General features: G+C 34.2%; 1 protein-coding gene and 1 long non-coding RNA gene across 2 annotated transcripts; one reads left to right on the top strand and one right to left on the bottom strand.

Moving 5' to 3' along the window:
* Positions 1-8,373: 8,373 nt before the first annotated feature.
* LOC130053823 (E3 ubiquitin-protein ligase TRIM56-like) lies at positions 8,374-9,558 on the top strand. Its single transcript, XM_056161425.1, has one exon. It carries the CDS (start codon positions 8,530-8,532, stop codon positions 9,556-9,558), a length of 1,029 nt encoding a protein of 342 aa, XP_056017400.1. The 5' UTR covers positions 8,374-8,529.
* Positions 9,559-14,401: 4,843 nt separating this feature from the next.
* On the bottom strand, positions 14,402-20,166 carry LOC125672186 (uncharacterized). Its single transcript, XR_007368873.2, has 4 exons — positions 20,069-20,166; positions 15,794-15,962; positions 15,316-15,505; positions 14,402-15,025 (listed from the first exon to the last, which is right to left on the bottom strand). It is a non-coding gene; the product is annotated as an uncharacterized LOC125672186 (long non-coding RNA).
* Between the last annotated feature and the right edge of the window lie 1,320 nt (positions 20,167-21,486).

The raw sequence follows: 21,486 nt of genomic DNA, 5'->3' as shown, positions 1-21,486 counted from the left end.
CATGCTCTACGTACATATATGATATTCATTTAATTTAGATTAAAACAAATGCTTATTGGATGCAAATGTAAATATAAAGTTAAGATTGAATGAATATATATGGGTTGCTCTACAATTCTTAGATACAATTACACTAATCGTCCTTCAAATCACAGCATCCGCCACATCGAATCATCTACAACTGATTAAAACTTTCGGAAAAAATCAATTAAACTTTTCAAATAAAAATCATAGTGCACATTTGTTTAATAAAACTTGAAGCATATCGGGACATAAATTGGATTATTTTCATATTGAGTTCATGACATAGCTTTCTTGTTCATGACGTCGCATAAAGTAACGTCAAAATGGCACAACGTTATCGTAAACTATACTGTATTTACATATGTATTATACATAAGTAAGCTTTTTACGAAGACATCATAACCATTTTATGAAAGTATACACCAAATGAAAGAAGCTTAAAGAATATCATTTAATTTGGACGCTGGGGCCAAAGGCCCCAAACGTACCTTGTCCTTCGCTCACAACAGCGCATTCATTGTTTGGAAGTGGAGAGGACTTAAGATATTTTTGCAAAACATGTGGCATTCCCATTTGTCGTGATTGCGTCATCCTTAGCCATCAATATCATAAATGGGTGGCCCGGGCATCAGAAGCGAGAAAAAGAATTGATGAAAATCTTGGCACTTTTCTGAGTTCTTTAAAGGAGAGGTTAGATATATTTCAAACTGCCAAAGAAAATGTAAAAGTGCTTTAGATAAACTAGAGACAGGAAAGCGGCAGATAAAAGAAATTTGGAAAAGCAAGTAAATGACATAATAAACACTGTCATGGAGTCTCAAAAATCGGCAGAAACTGATTTTGATCGAATTGTGAAATCAAAGGAAAATATTTTACACGAAAAAAGAAAGGTCTTGAGAAGGAAAGAAAATCTCTAGAGGAAACGTACACGTTTTGCGGACATTATTGTTTGTGGAAACGATATTGAGATTCTCACCATGAAAGCGGAGATGAAAGAATGTCTATCAAAGTTGCATTATTCCAAAAATGAAAAAAAAAAAAAGATGCACCATTGAAGAGATTGAACTGCCAACCATTGAATCTAGCATTGACGGAGATGTTTTAGCTTGGTGTTTCAAAGTGTGAAGATGAAAATGAGTGAAGATAATTCGAGTAAAAAGAACACAAGAAATGAAAATGCTGACAAGTGTACCGCGACCACTGATGGAAAAAGATAAATCCTGATCATGTCAACCCTAAATTATTACACACGTTTCAGGGAAAAGGCACTAAATATATTCACAAACCAAGTTACACAAGTGTGACATGGGTGGATGAAAACAAAATAGCAGTTATCGACCAAAGAAACCAAAAACTTAAATTTCTCTCCACCCAAAATGATAAAATTACATCAAAAGTCATCGCAAATTGTATTGTGGCGAGTTCTTTTAAGGGTGGAATGGCATGTAGAACATCTGAGGGCAAATTACATGTCTACAACAATTCAACGGACAAAGACACAACTTTCTCAGGAGTGTTAACTCTGATGACCTGTTATCCAAAATCACTTCAAATAAGCTGGATATCTGCATTAGATAAAATTTGTGTATTCGAAAAAGCCGAAGTCAAACAAATCGTCATCACCGATCCAAACAAAGCAGGCCTTTTAAGAAAGCCCAAGTTCGGACACGTTCTAAGGAATGAAATGTTTGCTGTTTCGGACTGGGATGTAGATTGTGTGTTTCTAATCAGAAGATCTGGATATGCAGAGAGAATAAAATATTGCAGTCCTGGTTCTATTTCTTCAGACTCAAATAATAATATTTACGTGTGTGATAACAAAGAGAGTCTCATCGTGGTCTTTAAATTGTCTGGAGAGACAAGGCACACGTTTGATGTTGGATCCTGTGTCTATAATCCCAAAAGCATTCCCATAAACCAGGATGTTCAAATTTTGATCACTAATAAAAAAAATTATTTATGTTCCGTTAGCCTCAGCTTAACCTTGCCAAGTAGACTAGGCTTGTTTTTTGGCATGACAGGCAGAACCAGTAACACAGTGTTGAATTGAAAAAATGTCATTTATTAATAAAATGACGAAAATGAAACTTGACAAAATAATGGGGGTCAGAAAAGACTAGAAAACATTGGTAAACGTCTTTGGATAAGTATTATGCAATCTGACCCCCAGCAAAATCTAACATAAAGATATATGGGGGCCAAAAACATGACCCCCAACAAACATCACATAAAATTATATGAGAATCAACTAATCTGTTATCTAAACATGACGAAAATGAAACTTGACAAAATAATAGGGGTCAGAAAAGACTAGAAAACATTGGTAAACGTCTTTGGATAAGTATTATGCAATCTGACCCCCAGCAAAATCTAACATAAAGATATATGGGGGCCAAAAACATGACCCCCAACAAACATCACATAAAATTATATGAGAATCAACTAATCTGTTATCTAAACAACACAACCTGCCTGTCCACAAAAAAGGTGGGTAATGTAAAAACTACTGACCCCCAACAAACATCACATAAAATTATATGAGAATCAACTAATCTGTTATCTAAACAACACAACCTGCCTGTCCACAAAAAAGGTGGGTAATGTAAAAACTACAGGCAGGTGGGTAATGGAACAATACAGGCAGAAAACAATTACAAAGGAGGTAGTACTGGGGTTGGATGGTGGGTAACAATAATTTTCGTAGCAAAATTTTGCGTGGCTTCTCCTTCTAGTAGAACAAAGAACAATGATCACATGGTAGAAAGGTTCCACGCTGATTGGTTTAAAACATCCAAACAGCAGCTTGGGTAAACCCAGACCCTGAACAGTGTAGTATAATGTCAACAGAACTATGTAAAAATAGGAACATATAAGTACATGAAAAATACATGGACATGTCACATAAAAGTTATTATTTCACTTCGTATTAAATAATAACTTATTTATGTTCCGTTAGCCTCAGCTTAACCTTGCCAAGTAGACTAGGCTTGTTTTTTGGCATGACAGGCAGAACCAGTAACACAGTGTTGAATTGAAAAAATGTCATTTATTAATAAAATGACGAAAATGAAACTTGACAAAATAATGGGGGTCAGAAAAGACTAGAAAACATTGGTAAACGTCTTTGGATAAGTATTATGCAATCTGACCCCCAGCAAAATCTAACATAAAGATATATGGGGGCCAAAAACATGACCCCCAACAAAGGAGAGACAAGGCACACGTTTGATGTTGGATCCTGTGTCTATAATCCCAAAAGCATTCCCATAAACCAGGATGTTCAAATTTTGATCACTAATAAATTTTTTTATTGTTTTGGCAACACTGAAATCATGATAGAATAGCTTACTCTAATTTACATTTCGAACAAAAAATTTGCCACTGTTCAAAAAAGTGCTTTCTAAACATATGCATTACACATGCCATAGTTTTTTTTTTTATGTTTTATTGGAACGTGAAAGATTTTCGATGTAGAAGATTCAAAATCTGATAGACAGATGAAACGGCTATTGGACTTTAGGATTGTGCAAAATATCGGTTTTGGTGCTCTTCTCCAGCGTATTAGACATAGTGATGCCATTATGAATTCCCTATCAATATTTCTAGTCTGATCTCACAGAAATTAGAAAGACAATATACGTTACAACCGTTTTATTTGTGAACACGTTTCGGTACAATTTTTTATCTGGAATCTGTAAATGGTTTTTTTTTTTTTTTGCGATTTCGTGTTAACACAACATTCATTTCGAAATTTTCAAATCAAATCTTCCTCTCGTGAAACGTTATATGACAACCATATCAAAACAGTTACACATGTCCATATAGGCACTTCCCAAATTATGATAGGTATTTAATTAATATTTCGACTGAGAATAGTAGCAAGATAAATTTGTGAATCGCATAATCTCAACGTGTGAAATTTGTAAATCCAAGAAAGTTACTGCTGTGGTCTTTTTAACCAAGAATAATTGAGAGAATGATTCAATGAGAAGACCATAGTGATAGTTCTTTAATAAAAATGTTTACAGAATTAGACTTTGATAAAGCGAAAGTACATAGTCAATACAGTGATTTAATGTAGACGTAATACAGAATATATTGGGTCCATGATAAAACTTTTATTTGTGGACATGCAGCAATGTATCATCAATCTTAACAATTATGGCGTCATCATTGTGATGACTTACAGGGACTCTATATACGACTATGTCTGAGGGAACATGAATTCATATAACGTCAGTATTTACATTTCATTTGGTTTTATTAGGAAAGTCTGCATGAAGTTCAATGCATTTATTACAGTCAGATTTGGCATACTGAAGTTCATTTTTAAAGGAATTTTAAGATGTTTTTGAGAAGGTACTAGTAATCAATAATCTACTCATAAGGTTGCATGGATTACTCCGACTTGACCTGCAAATGCTGTTGAATGTATATTGAATTTAAGGACGAGGAACGTAATTCATGTTTAGGCTGCTTAGAAATTTGTGATTGTATTCAAACTGATTGCTCTGAAAATTATTAGACATATTTGAAGATGTGTATATTTTTGATCTCTAAAAATGTATAGGTACAGTATATCTTATAACGAATATTTTTAGTGAATACTTATTTAATTTCTACGTTATGGTGACAAAAATGCAAGCAAAGATAAAAAGCCCCGACCAGGTCGTCAAAATCCGCCGTGTCTTGTACTTGTACTTGCACTCTCTATATGTATGTTATTGGTACCGTTGTTAGGGGTACACCCTATATAAATGTAAATCTTAGTACTTTGATGTTTTACGTGTTAATGTCAAGGCACCAGAATCGTACCAATCACCTTTCCAAAAAACATAGATATTTTATATATACATGTACAGTATATGATTTGGCCACGAGTGTGGCTCAACATCATGTTTTAAACACATTTGATATACCACTCAATTAAACGAATGAATAGAATTTGCAGTACCTATTCTGGATTCCAAAACTACACAAAAAACCCTTACAAATAGAGATACATTGCAGGAGATTGAGTGAACTCGATACTAACTAACAACACAACTTCATGAGAAACGTGATGACGTCTGCGTCTCCATCGTCAGCTTCCCATATTTAAGTAGCAATATTCCACCATCACCTCCATACGGTGTTAATGTATCCCAATTGATTCGATACGCAAGGTATTGTTCTACATATGATAAGTTTTCAAATCGAGGCAGGCTACTGTCAAATAGGTTGATGTTACAGGGGTTTCAACACGCTGGTTTAAAGTAAGCTTTTTGAAAATTCCATAGTGTTATAACGATCTAGTTTGCCAATACAACTTGTCATTGGGTTAAATACTGTCTGACGTGTTTAATACCACTTGTTAGACCATTATTCACACACCGAAGTTGACACATCGAATTTGACCACCGATAAATCCGTTTACCTTAACAAGATATAGGGCTGGCGGCGGGTGTGACTGGTCGACAGGGGATGCTTACTCCTCCTAGGTACCAGATCCCACCTCTGGTATGTCCAGGGGTCCATGTTTGTCCAGCTCTTAATTTTGTATTCCATTTACATGCTGGGGTTTGATCACTGTTCGTTATCTTCACCATTTAATATGTGCATTCCTTGTGATAACAACTTTCTTTTTTGTATCAATTTTTTTTAACTTGTGTCCCTGATATTGGAGTTTGGCATACTTTTAACGAAAGTTAAACTAAGGAATAACTCATGAACTATTTAATCAAGAGAGGGCTTCCATAGTTTGCATACAGATGTTTTATGGCATGACGTTTCATTTTATTCCTCGTTCATTGACCTAGTGATCTTGAAATTGGGCCCAAATTTCTTAACTTTAAGCAAATTGTTAGCCTCGCTTACAACTTTTGAATGGTGCGCGATAGGGCTCTTATATATCACACGTTCATTTCTGGTGAAAAGAACTTTCTTTTAGTACACTGACCTTGGAGTTTATCCTACTTTTGAGAAATGTTAACCTAGGCAGTATATCCTGAACTATTCAAGGTAGGGTGGTCATATTTTGTATATGAATTTCTTATGACAAAACATTTCTTTTCATACTATGATATTTTACCTTGTGACCTTGGCTTTAAAGTTTAACCAAAATTTAAAAAACTATAACCTTACAACTTTTGAATGGTGAGTGATACGGCTCTCATATTTCATTTCTTCATTCCTTGTGACATGACCTTTCTTTTGTTACCAACGTTGGTGACCTTGGAGTTTGGCCTGGTTTTAAGAAAAGGTAACCTAGGCAATATCTATTGAACGATTTTGTTTATAGATTCCAAATGACAAGACATTTGATTTTGTTTCTTTGTTGTCATCAGGGGCATCATGTTTTACAAACACATATTGTTATATTGAAAACTCCTGGATTGCAAATTCTAGAATATATCTTTCGTACAAACTGCAAGCTCTCGTTCTGCATTGGGTAAACAGAGAGAATGTATTAAACATTTGTATGAAACACGTCAGATAACATTTGACCCACCTATAATATGTATACGGTGTGACTGTTGGACCGAGCGAAGCATGTAATGGTCATTGGAGTGTCCCAAGTGCAGTCTGATTAAAATCAGACCCCATACTCATATATATACCCAACGATATGATTATGAGTATGGTGTCTGATTTTAATCAGATTGTCCCAAGTGGTAATCATAATTCCGTTAAGTACGGTAGATTATGATTCATTTAAAATATATATATATGTTTAATGAAATTTTCCTTGCGCTAAACACCCAGTAACATCTCAATATTAAAGGGGTTTATATGGGGACAACAGTTTTACAGGATCCGCCTATTCATTGAACGCGGGAAATAAAACGCAAGGCGACGTAAACTGTGCATTGTGACGTCACATTTAGCCTCGACTTTTTTTCTCTTTTTCAAAGCAAACAATTATAAACAACAATAATACATTCCGTATGCAATGAAAAAGGCCGTTAAAACTAAACAAAATTAACTAATAAATTCAAAATGGTAAAAAAGTAACCGTAATATTTTATCGTATATTCTTATTCAAAGAAACTCATGAACTCGTTCATCTATTTAGTCGTATTACGGTTTTATATGTAATTATTTGCTAAAACCTGTTACAATGATAATCATACTATTCACTGTGAACAAACTGAGTGTTTAAATTACGAATTGCACGTCAGAGTCTTCTATTATTGGCATTCAAAATAAAACATGAATAACTGTTGAAGCAGGTAATGAAAAAATAAATGGCGACGCCCATATGGATCACGAAAATTTCAGTGAACGTATATAGAGATTATCTCTTTTTCTTTTGCTGATTTTGACTTTTTTCTTTTACATACGTGTTACCTTTAGAGCCTTGCTTCGCGGACGGGCCTTCGGCCCGTCCGAGCTTCGCTCGGTAATATGTTTTACGGCGTGACCGTGTTTGAGGACGAAGCAAACAAATTTTGGCATTGGTATCTATATCCAAAACAGAACAAAAACAACCCGAAGTTAGCACGAGGACGGAGCTGTATCAAAACATCCTAATTTTGGATATTTGATCCGCCTATATATTGAATGCGGGAAATATAACGCAATCGATGTAAACAGTACACTGTGACGTCATATTCAGCGTCGTTATTTAGCAAATTTACAAACATAGCGTTTGAACCACAACAACAAATATGGCGTTAATGGTGGAGTGATTATATATGATTAAGAAAATAAGATTTACATGCTTTTACGAATTTTATGTAACATCTCAGAACGACGTGAACTAGGGTAGACGAGATTCAAAATGGAGAAATACATGTCCACGCGATAGTATTCGAATCGACGCCATTAGTACCAAAAGTTTCAAGTTCCATAGGTATGGTTTAGTTTTTCATTGTTTTCCTATATTTTCCTTTTAAACATGTATATACGTGTTACCTATAGGGAGAGCTCCGCTTTCACGGCCCTTCGGGCCGTGAGAGGGCTTCGCCCTCTATTATCGACTTAGTTGTCAGTAATCAGTCTTGGTTTAGAAATTGCACAGAACATGTTGAACTGCAATTCGTCGAGAACATGCGTTCAACACCTGGCGCGCTACTTTGCCATCTTGAAAATATTAGTAGTGATGAATCTTCGAAGGTATTTCTTGTTTTTGTTGTTGTAAAATGTACAATTCATCTCCTGATTTGTTATATCAGCTTATTTTTATAGATTATATATACACAGAAATACGAGAAATAAGTGTTATTACGTTCTTGTTGAAATCAATATTTTGCGTTGCAAAATCATTACACATCTGTTGACAAAGGACGTCTGGGTCAATTATCAACGGGATCAGTATGAAATATTAGAAGTGACTTCAAATATTTCATACTCTAACACTGAGTCACATGGTGGTAACGTATATTTTGTTGAGTTTTTTATCCAAAAGCTAGAAACAACCAGGGATGTCTACTTTTCAAAAATGTACAAAAGTGATTTCAGATATCAGGAATTTTCTTGAAGTACCTGATCTCAATTAACTGACACCCTTTTCTTTCAGTGAGGATGGATCCAATAGTTAAACGTCTAAAAGAAGATTATTTAACATGCGTGATCTGCTTTGAACTCTATAACGAACCAAAGGTTTTGTCATGTCTTCACACTTTTTGTGAGGTTTGCTTGGATGCCTTGATACAGAAGTCTTCCGAGAAAGAACAACCTGTATGTCCAATATGCCGGGAAATAGTGCCATTAACAGAACAATCGGTGTCGGGATTGAAAACGCACTTCGCTTATAAAGATATGATTGAAAAAATAATTAGATCCAAAGGATTGCCATTGAAAAAATTATGCTCTTTTTGCATGCTTCATTCGAAAGAGGTAGAAGCAACGTACAAATGTTTAACTTGTATGGATTTGCTGTGTGAGTTATGTGCAAAAACCAGGCATACATATACTAGACAGACCGCAAATCATAATGTTGTCCACGTCAGGGACTACTTGGCGACAAAACACAAAGAGCCAATCAGTCATGAGATACCCTGCGATCAACATCAAGAAAGATTGCGCTTCTTTTGTCAACAGTGTTCCATCCCAATTTGTGGGGAATGTGCTATTGTGGAACACATATTCCATGATTATGTATCATTTGCAGAGGCAAGAGACATTGCTAAAGAGGAATTGAAGAAAGTTTTACAAATCTCGAAAGCAAAACAAGAAAAGCGACAACAAATTCACACGACTCTGGTATCTAAGTCGGAGGAGATATCAGCTAATGAATCATTTTTATTAGACAAGATTGATTCAACTTATAAAGAAATCGAATCCAAGTTGAAGAATCATCGTCAAATCGTTGAAGAAGAAATAAAAAGAAAATCTAGCCACGAAAGAAAAAACGTTGATATTAACATTCAAGACAATTTAAATCTGCAGGACAATTTACAATCATCAGTCTTGTTTTTTGAAAACATGCTTTGCAAAGGAAGCGATGCAGAAGTTGTTTTTTTTCTTCGAAGCAATGAAATTGTGTTTGCTGAAATGCCCAGAACCAATGGAGAAAGAAGTAAATATTTCCCTTCAAAGTTTGATCATTAATTCTGAGAGAGAATATAATGTTTTTCAGTTGGAGGATGTTGTCTTCGATGGAAACACACCTGGTATAATGGCGAATGATGCACACATGCAATTGAAATTAGACGTCAAAAACACAGTGTCAGATGAAGCGAGTTTCAAAAAACCAAGTTATGAGATTGATCACTGCTCGTTGTCTTCACCTTCCATGAAAGAAAAAAAGGCAACCAAACATTTGTTGACAGCACAAATTCCTAAATGTTTAAAAATGTCTGACTTATATGACAGAAATAGCATGAAAACGCCAAGTTATACTTGCATCACATGGATTGACAGAACATCATTCGCTCTTGCAGATGAACACAGCCAAACAGTAGCTCTTGTTACAATCATTCAAAAAAATCTTCGAATCCATTCAGTAAAAAGTGTTTCTTGCGTGTAAAACCCAATCTGGTGAAGTAATCATATATTCCTATCCAGAGTTTTAAAGAACTTTCAACTGGGCATACGCTTTAACATCGCGGTCATCAGAGTTAATATGGATAACAAAAGAAACAATCGTAATATTCAACATCACTAATATTCAGAAAAAGAGAATTTTAGACGAAAATGGTCATCGTTTCAAATTTATTATGCCTCTTCATGCATGCTCTCCCCCCAATAAATCATTAGCAATCACAGACGCACCTGCTGAATGCTTGTACTTACTTGATAAGAAAGGTCAAATTTCAGTAAGATATGTGCATTCAGGGAGTATGGGTGCAGTTTCTTGTGACAGACACAATCAAATATATTTGCCATGTTATGAAACAAATGTCGTCTGCATTATCAACGTAAATGGAGAGTGTATGAAAAGAATTTCCTTGAGCTGTATTCTACAGAAACCTAGGAGCATATCAGTACTCAGCGAAGAAGAGATTCTGATTCCTAATAAAAAGAACGTAGTTTTGATTGCACTAGAAGGATGAATTCCCAAACTTCGACGGGAACACTTTTAGCAATACTGTTCTGGCCCATGAACAGTTCTATATATGATACATTGTGTATGAAATTTGATTATTTGCTCATATACTTTGTTTTACTTTTCCAAACAAAGAGAAATCCCTTAGGTTGAACTACATGCCAACGGTTTTTAAGAGGATGACACGTGTATGGATCTTGCACATCATTGTACCCCCCCCACCCCACCCTCCACGAAAACCCTTCTTCTTATTATGTCCCCGAACACAAAGTGTCGGAGACATATTGTTTTTGCTCCGTTTCTTATTATTCTTATTATTTTCTTCTTCTTTTGTCTGCGAACACATAGTGTCGGAGACATATTGTTTTTGCTCCGTTTCTTATTATGTCTCCGAACACATAGTGTTGGAGACATATTCTTTTTGCTTCGTTTCTTATTATTTTTATTAAGGTCTTCCGTTTCAGACGGAAGACCTTATATTGATTGTTCTGTTTATTATTATTATTATTATTCTTTTTCACTGACGATTTCTCAGAGATGGCCATACGAATAACGATTAAAAGATAGATGCTATGCAGAACATGCTCTCAAGTATTAAATCAGTTGAAAGATACCATATGCAGGTGACAATGGAATATTGCTACATAAATATGAGAAGTTAAAGATGGAGAAGCTACAGTGCTGAGGGTTGAAAACGACTTACTTTCAGTTATGCGTTTAATTTCTTTCTTGGTAAATCTTTTAAAAAACATTTTACTTTACGTTTTGGTCTTAATTGACTGTGTAACGTCATTCAGCACTGAGTGTACCCTATTCTTAGATGTTTGTTCATCGACTTTTGGAACTTATCATCCAGAATAGAAATTTCACCATCTGTTGGAAATCTATTGTTAGAAAAATATTATATACTCTAAATTTCACATTGAAATAATCCAACGGAGCGTTGTTACACCGACATTTTCTATTTAAAATAAAAACACAGAGGGCCTGATTAACTAACTAATTTATTTATTTCGTGAAGCTTTTTGAAATGTTTGTTGATAACAAAAGTTCATAATTTTTTTTCTGTAAATGAAATAGTAAATCACAATTTTTAAACCAACATTTTCAAAACTAGAAATGACCTAGTATTACTTTAATCCAACCAAAACTTAATATTTTATGTTCAGAAAATAAATGAGAATAGTATAAGAAATATTTCAAACATTTCTTTAATGTATGTAGGCTGATCTTTATATGTTGACTTATTACGACCAAATCTTGAAATACTTGTGTTTTCGTCTTTTTCTTATGTATGGATGGTGGATTTCTTGGTTGACTTTGCTATCAAATGTCTTGTTAGCAGGTATTATCTTTCCAGAACAGCATTTACCGTTCGGAAATTTGTCATGCGTTTTACACCATGATTCATTAGCAATACAAACGACACCCAAGTACATACTCTTTTGTGAGTAGGGATCGTTAAGCTGCAACTGTGAATGTTTCGCAAATCCACCGATTGTAAAAATGAATATCTTATCTCAATAACCCTATTACGTCGACAGTTTTCTTTACCATTGCTTTCAATACCGTCTTATTTTTACTCTAGAGTCGAAATATCAAGATTAAAGTGTTTGATGAATAACTTCAAATGTGATTAATAAAAAAAATGACATTTCAAATTTTCATATGATCTATATGAAAGGTGAAGATATGGAATTTTGAAACGAAAGATAATTTGACAAATGGTCAGAAAATAAATGTGAAAAATTAAAGAAAAGATATTTCTGTGATCTATGTAGGTTTAAAAGACATATGTGAAAATTGAACAAAAACAGGTCGACGAAGCACAGCGTTACACACTATCAAGATGCGATAGCTATTATATCACCCCTTGGATTTGGTCTATCGCCATCTCGCCACCCTCGGTATGCTCTAACGAGCTATAAGTAAACGCTGCATCAAATAAACCACGACAAGCGTCCAAAAAGCTCTCACTGAAGTTATATTGAACCATTGTCTTTATTTGTGGATGTTTTCATTCTATTCCGTAGTATTCTAAGGTCGCAACTTCTCTTGCACATTCTTCAAATGACACCTCTGTGCAAGGATTTTCTGAACGAACAGCTAATGCATGGTGATTTTTCTCCCTCGGAGCAGGATCCATTCCATCCTTCAATTAGTTTGTCCCTGACGAACCAAATTTTGCCCCAGTATACCTTTTGCAGCTAATCTGATCATCTGCTCAACATTTCATTTGATCAAGCAGGTTTTTTTTTAGCTCTGTATCCTGAATACATCTGTTTGACATAGTTGGCAATAACGTTTAAACTGTTTTCCGTTTTAAAGCCGTTCCAAAGCTTTGGATGTATTTTGGGCAGTACTTTAACACTTTCTCTACCGGCACATTTTAGAGGTTTTTAAAGACTCAATGGCAATATTTTTACATCGATTTAAACCTGCATGTATCATGATTTGGGGTGGGCATATGTCATATAATTTTGTTAGGAATTGGACAGGGAACAATTTCTTATAAAGTTTGTCAAGGTATCCCATGACCTCAAAGAGGTCTACGGGGTCAAAGGTCATATAAGTGCACATTTTTGCAACCTTTTTTCTTTGATATATATATATGTAACGTTGAACTTGCATACAAGTAAACATTCCCCGTATTTGAAACCTGGCAACATTCCGCGTTACGTACACTCCGGCAGCAACCGGCAACAACCACCCGCCTTCCATACTTAAAGCTATACCATCAGGCATCAATCACCGATTGTCATCAATTTCATCAGACAAAGAGGAATTCGTCAAAGCTGCCGGCATATACCAAAAAGCTCTTGATGAAAGCGGCTATAAATACAGGCTAACATACGACGAATCAGCCAAAACTAAACAGAACAGCAGAAGAAATCGTTCCCTTAACATCGCATGGTTTAACCCCCCATGTGATAGTAACGTAAAAACAAACTTGGGTAAACAGTTTCTCAAAATTATAGATGAGTGTTTCCCTATAGGCCATGTTCTACGCCCAATTATCAACAGAAATACTATTAAAATATCATACAGTTGTATGCCATCCATGCAAAATGTAATTGACTCGCATAACGCTTCAATCAAACAAGTGCGCCAGACCGGAGATATATGTAACAGGTGTAATTTTACCGAAACAAAGATCAATGCCCACTCAACGGTGAATGTCGCGCCCACGGAATTATGTATTTAGCTAGAGTCAGAGCCGATAATGGGCAAGAAGAGAGCTACGTGGGACTAGCAGACACCGAGTTCAAATTAAGATACGCCAACCACACTCATTCATTCCGTAATCCCACGAAAAAGAATACCACCGAGCTCAGCAAATTCATATGGACATTGAAAGACAAAAATATTGACTACAAAATCAAGTGGGAAATTTTAGGAAAAACATCATCATACTCAAACATTTAAAAAAAAGTGCAAGCTTTGTATTCTAGAGAAATTCTTTATAATATGTCATCCCGAAAATTCTTCATCGAATAAGCGTTCAGAACTTGTCAGCACTTGCCGTCATTCCCATAAATTTCTATTTACTCAATCCTGTGTGTAATCATGCTTAGCAACTATCCAGTATGTTTCTGTGTAACATATTCTCAGCCATGCGGATGTTTTTCGTTAGATGTCATTTTTCTCCCGACGAGTGAGGGGAAACCATCCCCTTACGAAACAGCCTGTAGAGAAATAAATGTTATGTGATTGAACTCCATCTGATCATCAATTTATATATATATATATATATACATGTATATATATATATTACGACCCCTCGCACTAAATTAGAGTCAGAAATAGGAAATTCTAAATGCATGAGCTGATGTGCCTTTTAAAATAATACAAAAACATCACAAACAAATTAATCAATTTTATTGACAAATATTTTTAATAACCCTCATGGTACAATTTTGACCAGAATTTGCTTTTCTGCATCCATTCAACACAATTTAAACATAATTACGTTGCATGATGATTAGTAAATGTCATATTATTTTAAAAATATAATCTTTAAATAGATCTTAATCATTTTGAAATGTTTTTATCAAAAATATGATGAAGAAAATTAAGGCCAAAGGTAATAAAATGGAAACTTCGTACTTTATATACCTATAAATAATTTTCTAATAATATGGCGTTTTGACATTATGTTCCACTAAATAGAATGAATATTGTTACATTAAAACAAAGATCTTTATTGTTAATCTAAAATAATTTAATTTTTTGTATTCAAATATATTTGGTTTCTAAGCAACAACACCTTATCAAATGTTATCAAAAAGTACTACCCGTTTTTTCTCCCCAAGTTCAACGTATACGAATGTTCAAGTACTTATTTCAAGCACTAGATTTAAATGTACTTGCATCATATTTAACAAAAGTTTTCTTATATTCAATCTTTTAAAACCTATTTCTAGACATAATACTTGATACTGGGTTGTTCCGATAGCGGCATGCATTGACCAATATATGTCTATCAACTGGAACTTCACAGCAGACATGTATAAGATAATGCAGAAAAATCTGGAAAAAAATATTTCTTAATAGTTAGCCCTCAACACTAATGTATCGTTAGAGGTTTGGAATACTCAACTGTCTCTGTAAATGTTTTCTATAATCAAGGTCCTCTGAAAATTATGCATTCAATTACTTATGAAATTTTATCAGAGGTAATTGTAGTACACATTTAATAAATGTGTTAGATGCACAGCCAGATTAATTTTGGTAAAGGTAATCTTTTTATTATGCATTTTATTATTCGTTTTAAACTGGAAATCACTGTCACAATATCGGTACTTTAAAACTAGTAATACCTGTACAATTCTTCTTCAGCGAGAGGCTGCAAACTTCCATGGGAAGCATATGACAATCCTTCCCCCTAGATATGACCATCTCAGCATAATGGTTGGTGGTAATATAGATGAAAAAAACCAAATCTTCTGTGAAAAATAGCTTCATAAAATCTGCAGTTCTCTGAAATCTCTGAATAATCGGGTCCCATATCTGAAAGGAAATTCCAAATAAAATCAGTATTGGCCACCATACCTTATTTGTCAGCATTTAAAAAACTTGTCATACCTTAATTAGAAACAGAATAATGATTTTCCGTTTTTTTGTCTCTGTTTGTATGCATGTGATACCTAGTAATGCAGTAAAAACAGTAAAATGGAACACATATATCAGTGTACCATAACGCCATGATTCTATTTGTGACTGTATTATCTGGATTTATTTGAATGTTAAGCAAATGTATAGCGATTTAACTCTATATTCAACCTCAAATAGTCATACCAAATAAATGCGAGGTTGTTACTCCGAATGAAATGCCACAGTTGTTGGATCAGGTGTCCCTGTGACCTCCACATCAGCATCCTTCCAGTGCATGTCTGGATTTGCCAGTAGACTGTCACTAGTAGAAGATACCTGGGAACTTACCACTAAATAATGGGATGCCAATACCCTTTTTAAAGATGAAAAGAAATTACAATTAAGAATTGTTGGTTTATGTTTTAAAGCAAAATGTAAGTTTCATGGTAGAAAGGGACAGTTTCGTTCTTAGGCACAGTTCAAATTCATTTAAAGATAGAGATGTCCTGTATTTGAAGTGACATTTGGTAAGGGATTGCATACATGTGTTAGAAATGAATGGAATATTTATTATACATTGCGAGTGTAGCAGAGTGCGTAATGAAAACAGATATGCATCATGTAGGTGTCAGCATTATGCCTAGCATATACATGGGGGTAAATACTGAAGAAATTCGGGTTAAAACATACAGGGTCCAGCGAAAATACTGCAACTCTGAGGGAAAGTATATGAACCCAGATATAAAAGTAGAATTGAATTGGTTCATCATGGTATACAGTGTCTAAATCCCCTTGCATGGTACTCTGATGGGGTGTGGATTTAGTCGAAATTAGAGAAAATCTAAGCAAGAAGGGGACACATGCCCATCACCTCATAGCATACCAATACCAGTATATATGGGTCACATGTAATTTTTGGTCATAAGCTACTAAGTGTATATATGTTTTGAACCAGAGATTATTGTTATGGTCAAATTCCAATGATGTTATTACCGATGCGCAGTTTGGTTTTCAGCCAAAGCGGGGCACAGCTGAGGCTATATTTAGCCTGAGTTCAATTATTGATATGACATTATGTAAGAAAAAAAAGTTGTACTGCTGTTTTATAGATTTTAAATAGGCGTTCGATTCAATTGAAAGAATAAAATTATGGAAAAAACTTAGCACTGTTGGCATAAAGGGGAAACTACTCGGTATTATTCGTGTGATGTATGAAAATATGAAGTCTTGTGTCAGATCAGCAGGAATGTTGTCTGAGGTTTTCAAAAATGATATCGGTTTATTACAGGGGGAAGTATTGTCACCCATACTTTTTTCATTATATGTTAATGATTTTGAGATCGAATTCTTAACAAAAGGGATGATCCCTGTACAAATACAAGAATTAAATCTGTTTGTCTTGATGTATGCAGACGACATGGTTATTTTTTTCCGAAAGTGCTAATGATTTGCAGAGCATGCTGGATACACTTTTTACCTATACCACAAAGTGGGATCTTTCAGTGAATGTAGAAAAAAACAAAAATAGTTATTTTCAGAAATGGGAGTAAAATTAGCAGTAATGAAAGGTGGCATCTGAATGGGGAGCCTATAGAAATTGTTGATAAATTCACATACCTGGGTGTTTTAATGAATTACAATGGAAAATTTAGCACCACACAAAAGCAATTGGCCAGCCAGGGCAGAAAAGCAATGTTTTCCTTGAAATCTAAAGTCAGCCAAATGTATTTAAACACAGAAACAATGTTATCCTTATTTGATACATATGTTGCAAGTATACTTAATTACAGTTGTGAAGTTTGGGGTAGCCATAGTGCAAAAGATGTTGAAAAAGTGCACTTGGAATATTTGAAGTCTGTACTGGGTGTCAGGAAAAATACAAATAATGCTATGGTGTATGTAGAAACAGGCAGACTGCCCATGAACATTGTTCGCTGGTTTAGAATTTTTAAATTTTGGTTTAAATTATTACAAAGTGAAAATTGTATTTTGAAAACATGCTACAAAAGTTTACGTGAAGAAGCAGACAAGGGTGGAAATCGTGTGATTAATTGGGCTATCCATATAAAAAACAAACTATTTGATATAGGTTTGGGTCATATTTGGTGTAATCAAGAATATAATGGCGTATATTGTAATACTTATTTCCCAATAATTAAGCAAAGAATTTCTGATATTTTTGTGCAGAGTATTGTTGAACAAATCAACTCGTCACCAAGATGTAAAATTTATATGTACATTTATGACTATTTTTCATTGCAATTTTACTTGATGAAGGCTATACCACATGTTTATAAAAAACATATTAGTAGAATTAGAATGTCTTCGCATAATCTTGCCATTGAGAGTGGACGTCATTTTAATGTAGCAAGAAATAACCGCTATTGTAAACTTTGTAATTTAGATATTGAGGATGAATTTCATTTCATTTTAAAATGCCCTTACTTTATTGAATTGCACAGGAAATATATCAAGAAGTATTATTGGAAAAACCCATCTGTTTTTAAACTTATACAATTATTAAGTGTAAAAAATTTCAAAGAGTTGTGTAATTTGGGGAAATATCTTTACTGTGCCTTTAATTTACATAATGATTTACTTATATAGCATTCTCTGTCTATAAATTCACATCAGTATTGTGTAACATACCATATAATGTCATGCCATGCCATACTATACAATTGTTAACTTGTTTATTATTTTTGTAAACGTGTATGTCATAAGACGTATGTCTTCAGCAATAAAGAATAATAATACATATAAAATACATGCATTTGGATAAAAGAGAAATCTATATTAACCTGTCATAATCAGACTTTGATTGATGTTACCCCCCCCCCCTCCACCCCCCATTTTGGCCCAAACACACATTTAGTTTTTATTTGTGTTACAATATGAAGAAAATATTTCAAATTATGATAATAAATTCTATCATTACAATAATGTAATATATGTTTTCTTAACACATTGTGTTTTCTTGTCATAGAAAGAATTTTTTTTAAACATGGAAAAATCTTGGAAAATAGTTTTCTCACCAGCGGCCATGAATGCCCAGTCTGATTAAAACCATCCCATCCCCCTTCTCATTGTACACTAAATCCAACCCCTCCTTACACCCGCGCGCCAGGTAAGGAGATAATTCTGGAAAAAGGGGAAGGGGGTGTTAATCAGAATGATTAATGCCGGACTAGGGCAGATTAAATGATGTCAGCTTTTAATAAACAATTGGTTCACTTGGTTTAGATATAATAATAATAATAATAATGTGCGGCATTTATATAGCGCATTATATAATTTGTAATTACTCTAAGCGCTTTAACAATGTAAAATGTAAAACATGATAAAGATTAATCAGATCATAAAATATAACATCCAAATAAAATAAAACAATTTAAACATTACGAGTTCATGCGACAAACCAGCCTATACTTTAAAAAAGAATATATTACAAAATATGGTTATAAGATTTCATTAAAAGATATGTTTAGAGGTTTGTCTTAAAACTTTTGACAGTGCCACACGAACGGATGTCTATCGGTAAACTGTTCCATAGTGTGGCAGCTGTTATATCAACCTTCGATCTCCATAGGTCTTTGTACGATATCATAAAATATAAACATTTTCTTTCATGAAACGACAAATAATGGCATCAAATCGCGTTAATTAATCGTGAATTTTTTATACCATGACAAAACCGCAATTTTTTTCTAGTCGACCTATGTGGCTACATCAACTTAGATGTACATGTTTATACTGAATGCATGATTTTTTGGGTCATCCTGCTACAGGAGATCTAGAGTATCTTCTTTTGACATCAGGTCGTTTTAAAGATGTGAAATACAAGCGTTCGCTGTAAGAGTCACAGACAAACTCATTGAAAGGTGAAATGTATCACACTTCGGGGGGAAAGAACGGCCGTGTATTAGTAATTGGTTTAGAAAATTTTTGGGCAGAGGCGACAGTTTAGGAAAAAGGTGCAATAGAAGTTGCGACCTTAGAATACGGCAGAATAGAATGAAAAACATCCACTAATAAAGACAATGGTTCCATTTGTCTCTGACGAAACATATTTTCCCAGTACACCTTTTGCTGCTAATCTGACGCTAAGATCAATCCTTCAATTGATTAAACAGGGATTTAAGCTCTGGATCCTAAACTCAACTAGTTGAAATAGTTGGCAGGAACTATTAATCTGTTTTCCATCGTAAAGTCGTTTCAAAGCTCTGGATGTATTTTTGAGGTACTTTGAAGGTATGACTTTCATCAATATATGGATTTCGACAATTAATCTGCAGTTCATCGGAGCTTTTATTTGATTAAAATATGGACCATCAGTGCATAATCTGGAAATGTCACAGAGAGGTCCACAGCTCGAACGAATGAACTTATTTTTTCACAATTCTGTGAATTTGTTTCTTGAAGGTTTATGATATGTTTGTTGATGAGAGGGGATATTCAAAACCGTTCTATTAAAATTACCTTGCTGAAATTTGCGGAAAGTCTGTAGTCTCATAATGAATGATACCAACAATGCAGTGAATATGGTCACTCCCTGTTGTCCTCGGAAATCTGCAAATGTTGTTATCTTGCAGAATCATTTAACTGAGAAACATTGAGGAACGTGATTAGATGTAAATAATGATAAGGCGAAATGATATACATGTATATGAAATATTATCCTATAATTTAATTTAATTTTATCACAGAATTTGATTGGCTGAGAACACTGAAACTAATTACTTTATCTCACAGCCTATTTGGCTGGTCGACAGGGAATGCTTAGTTCTCCTTTTAATTGTGAATTAAACTAAAAAACCCACAGATGGAAAATTGCAGTTGGTATGTTACGCTCTAGTAAATCAAGGATATACCATCGGGTTCACTGTGCACCAGTTGTTTCTTTAGTACCAGTTTGTGCATTCACTAGCTGCATTTTATAGGGATTATTAAGTTGAATCCAATGTTTAAGGTTTTTTTCTTATCTATTCATTTAGAAAATCGGAGTTTATGTTTCATTAGATCTTCATCTTCTGATAACCATGTCTTCATAAGAATCGAAAATATTCAACTTACGTTACGGGAAATTACCATGAGGGAAATTTACGGTACCTCAGTCATAGTCAAGATATGTGTAGTATATCGTGTCGGTGTTTGACAGTAAAATTTGTAATTTTAGTAGTGAATTTGAGGTGTAATGTTACTCCAAAATCATAGCGCATTTTGCTATTGAAGCCCTTAACTTAGGTGCGGACGCTAATATATTTTGTTGTTAATTCGATTTCAAAGCCAAATTCTGAATTTGATTATATCAAATATGCTTGATTAATTATTCAATTAATAATTTAATTATATCACACCCATGCATTGGGTAGGTTATCCAGGTTGTTAACAAATACACTGTAGGTCGTTGTTAGCAAATGTTTGAGAATAATGGAAACAGATGAATGTATCAGCTTGTGTTTATTCAGAATAGGAGTACAGAATAATTACTTCTCATTTTACATCAAAGATCTTATATAAAGAAACTCATGCAATTTTCTTGCAAATCGATCATACACTATGCATCCATGACTCGGCTTGAAACATCCTTAGTGACTATCCTGGTAATATTAATGCAAATAGAATATTCCTAGTATCGATATCATTAGCAGAGTTTAGTAGGTGCGTTCAACAGTTACATAAGCTAGAGTCGAAATTTTCAGATATATTTTATTACCGAAAGGCATCTCCAAAGAACTTCATCATATGGAAAATTAAATTTTTTTGAGATCTTCATGTCATCAGGAAATCAGTTATAACATAGAATGTTTTTTTCAAAGAGATACCGAAAAACTGAAGAAAAACAAGAGATATATCACTTGACTGAAAAGTTTAAAGTATTCATTCGAAATAAAAGA

Source organism: Ostrea edulis, chromosome 4 (assembly GCF_947568905.1).
Source record: "Ostrea edulis chromosome 4, xbOstEdul1.1, whole genome shotgun sequence".
In the NCBI taxonomy this organism is placed as follows: domain Eukaryota; kingdom Metazoa; phylum Mollusca; class Bivalvia; order Ostreida; family Ostreidae; genus Ostrea; species Ostrea edulis.
Note: the sequence above shows the minus strand (reverse complement) of the source record. Positions and strands in the feature narration are given on the sequence as shown.

Bases quoted from the DNA above. Each gene is read 5' to 3' on its own strand.
- LOC130053823 (XM_056161425.1), top strand. From the start codon at position 8,530: ATGGATCCAATAGTTAAACGTCTAAAAGAAGATTATTTAACATGCGTG.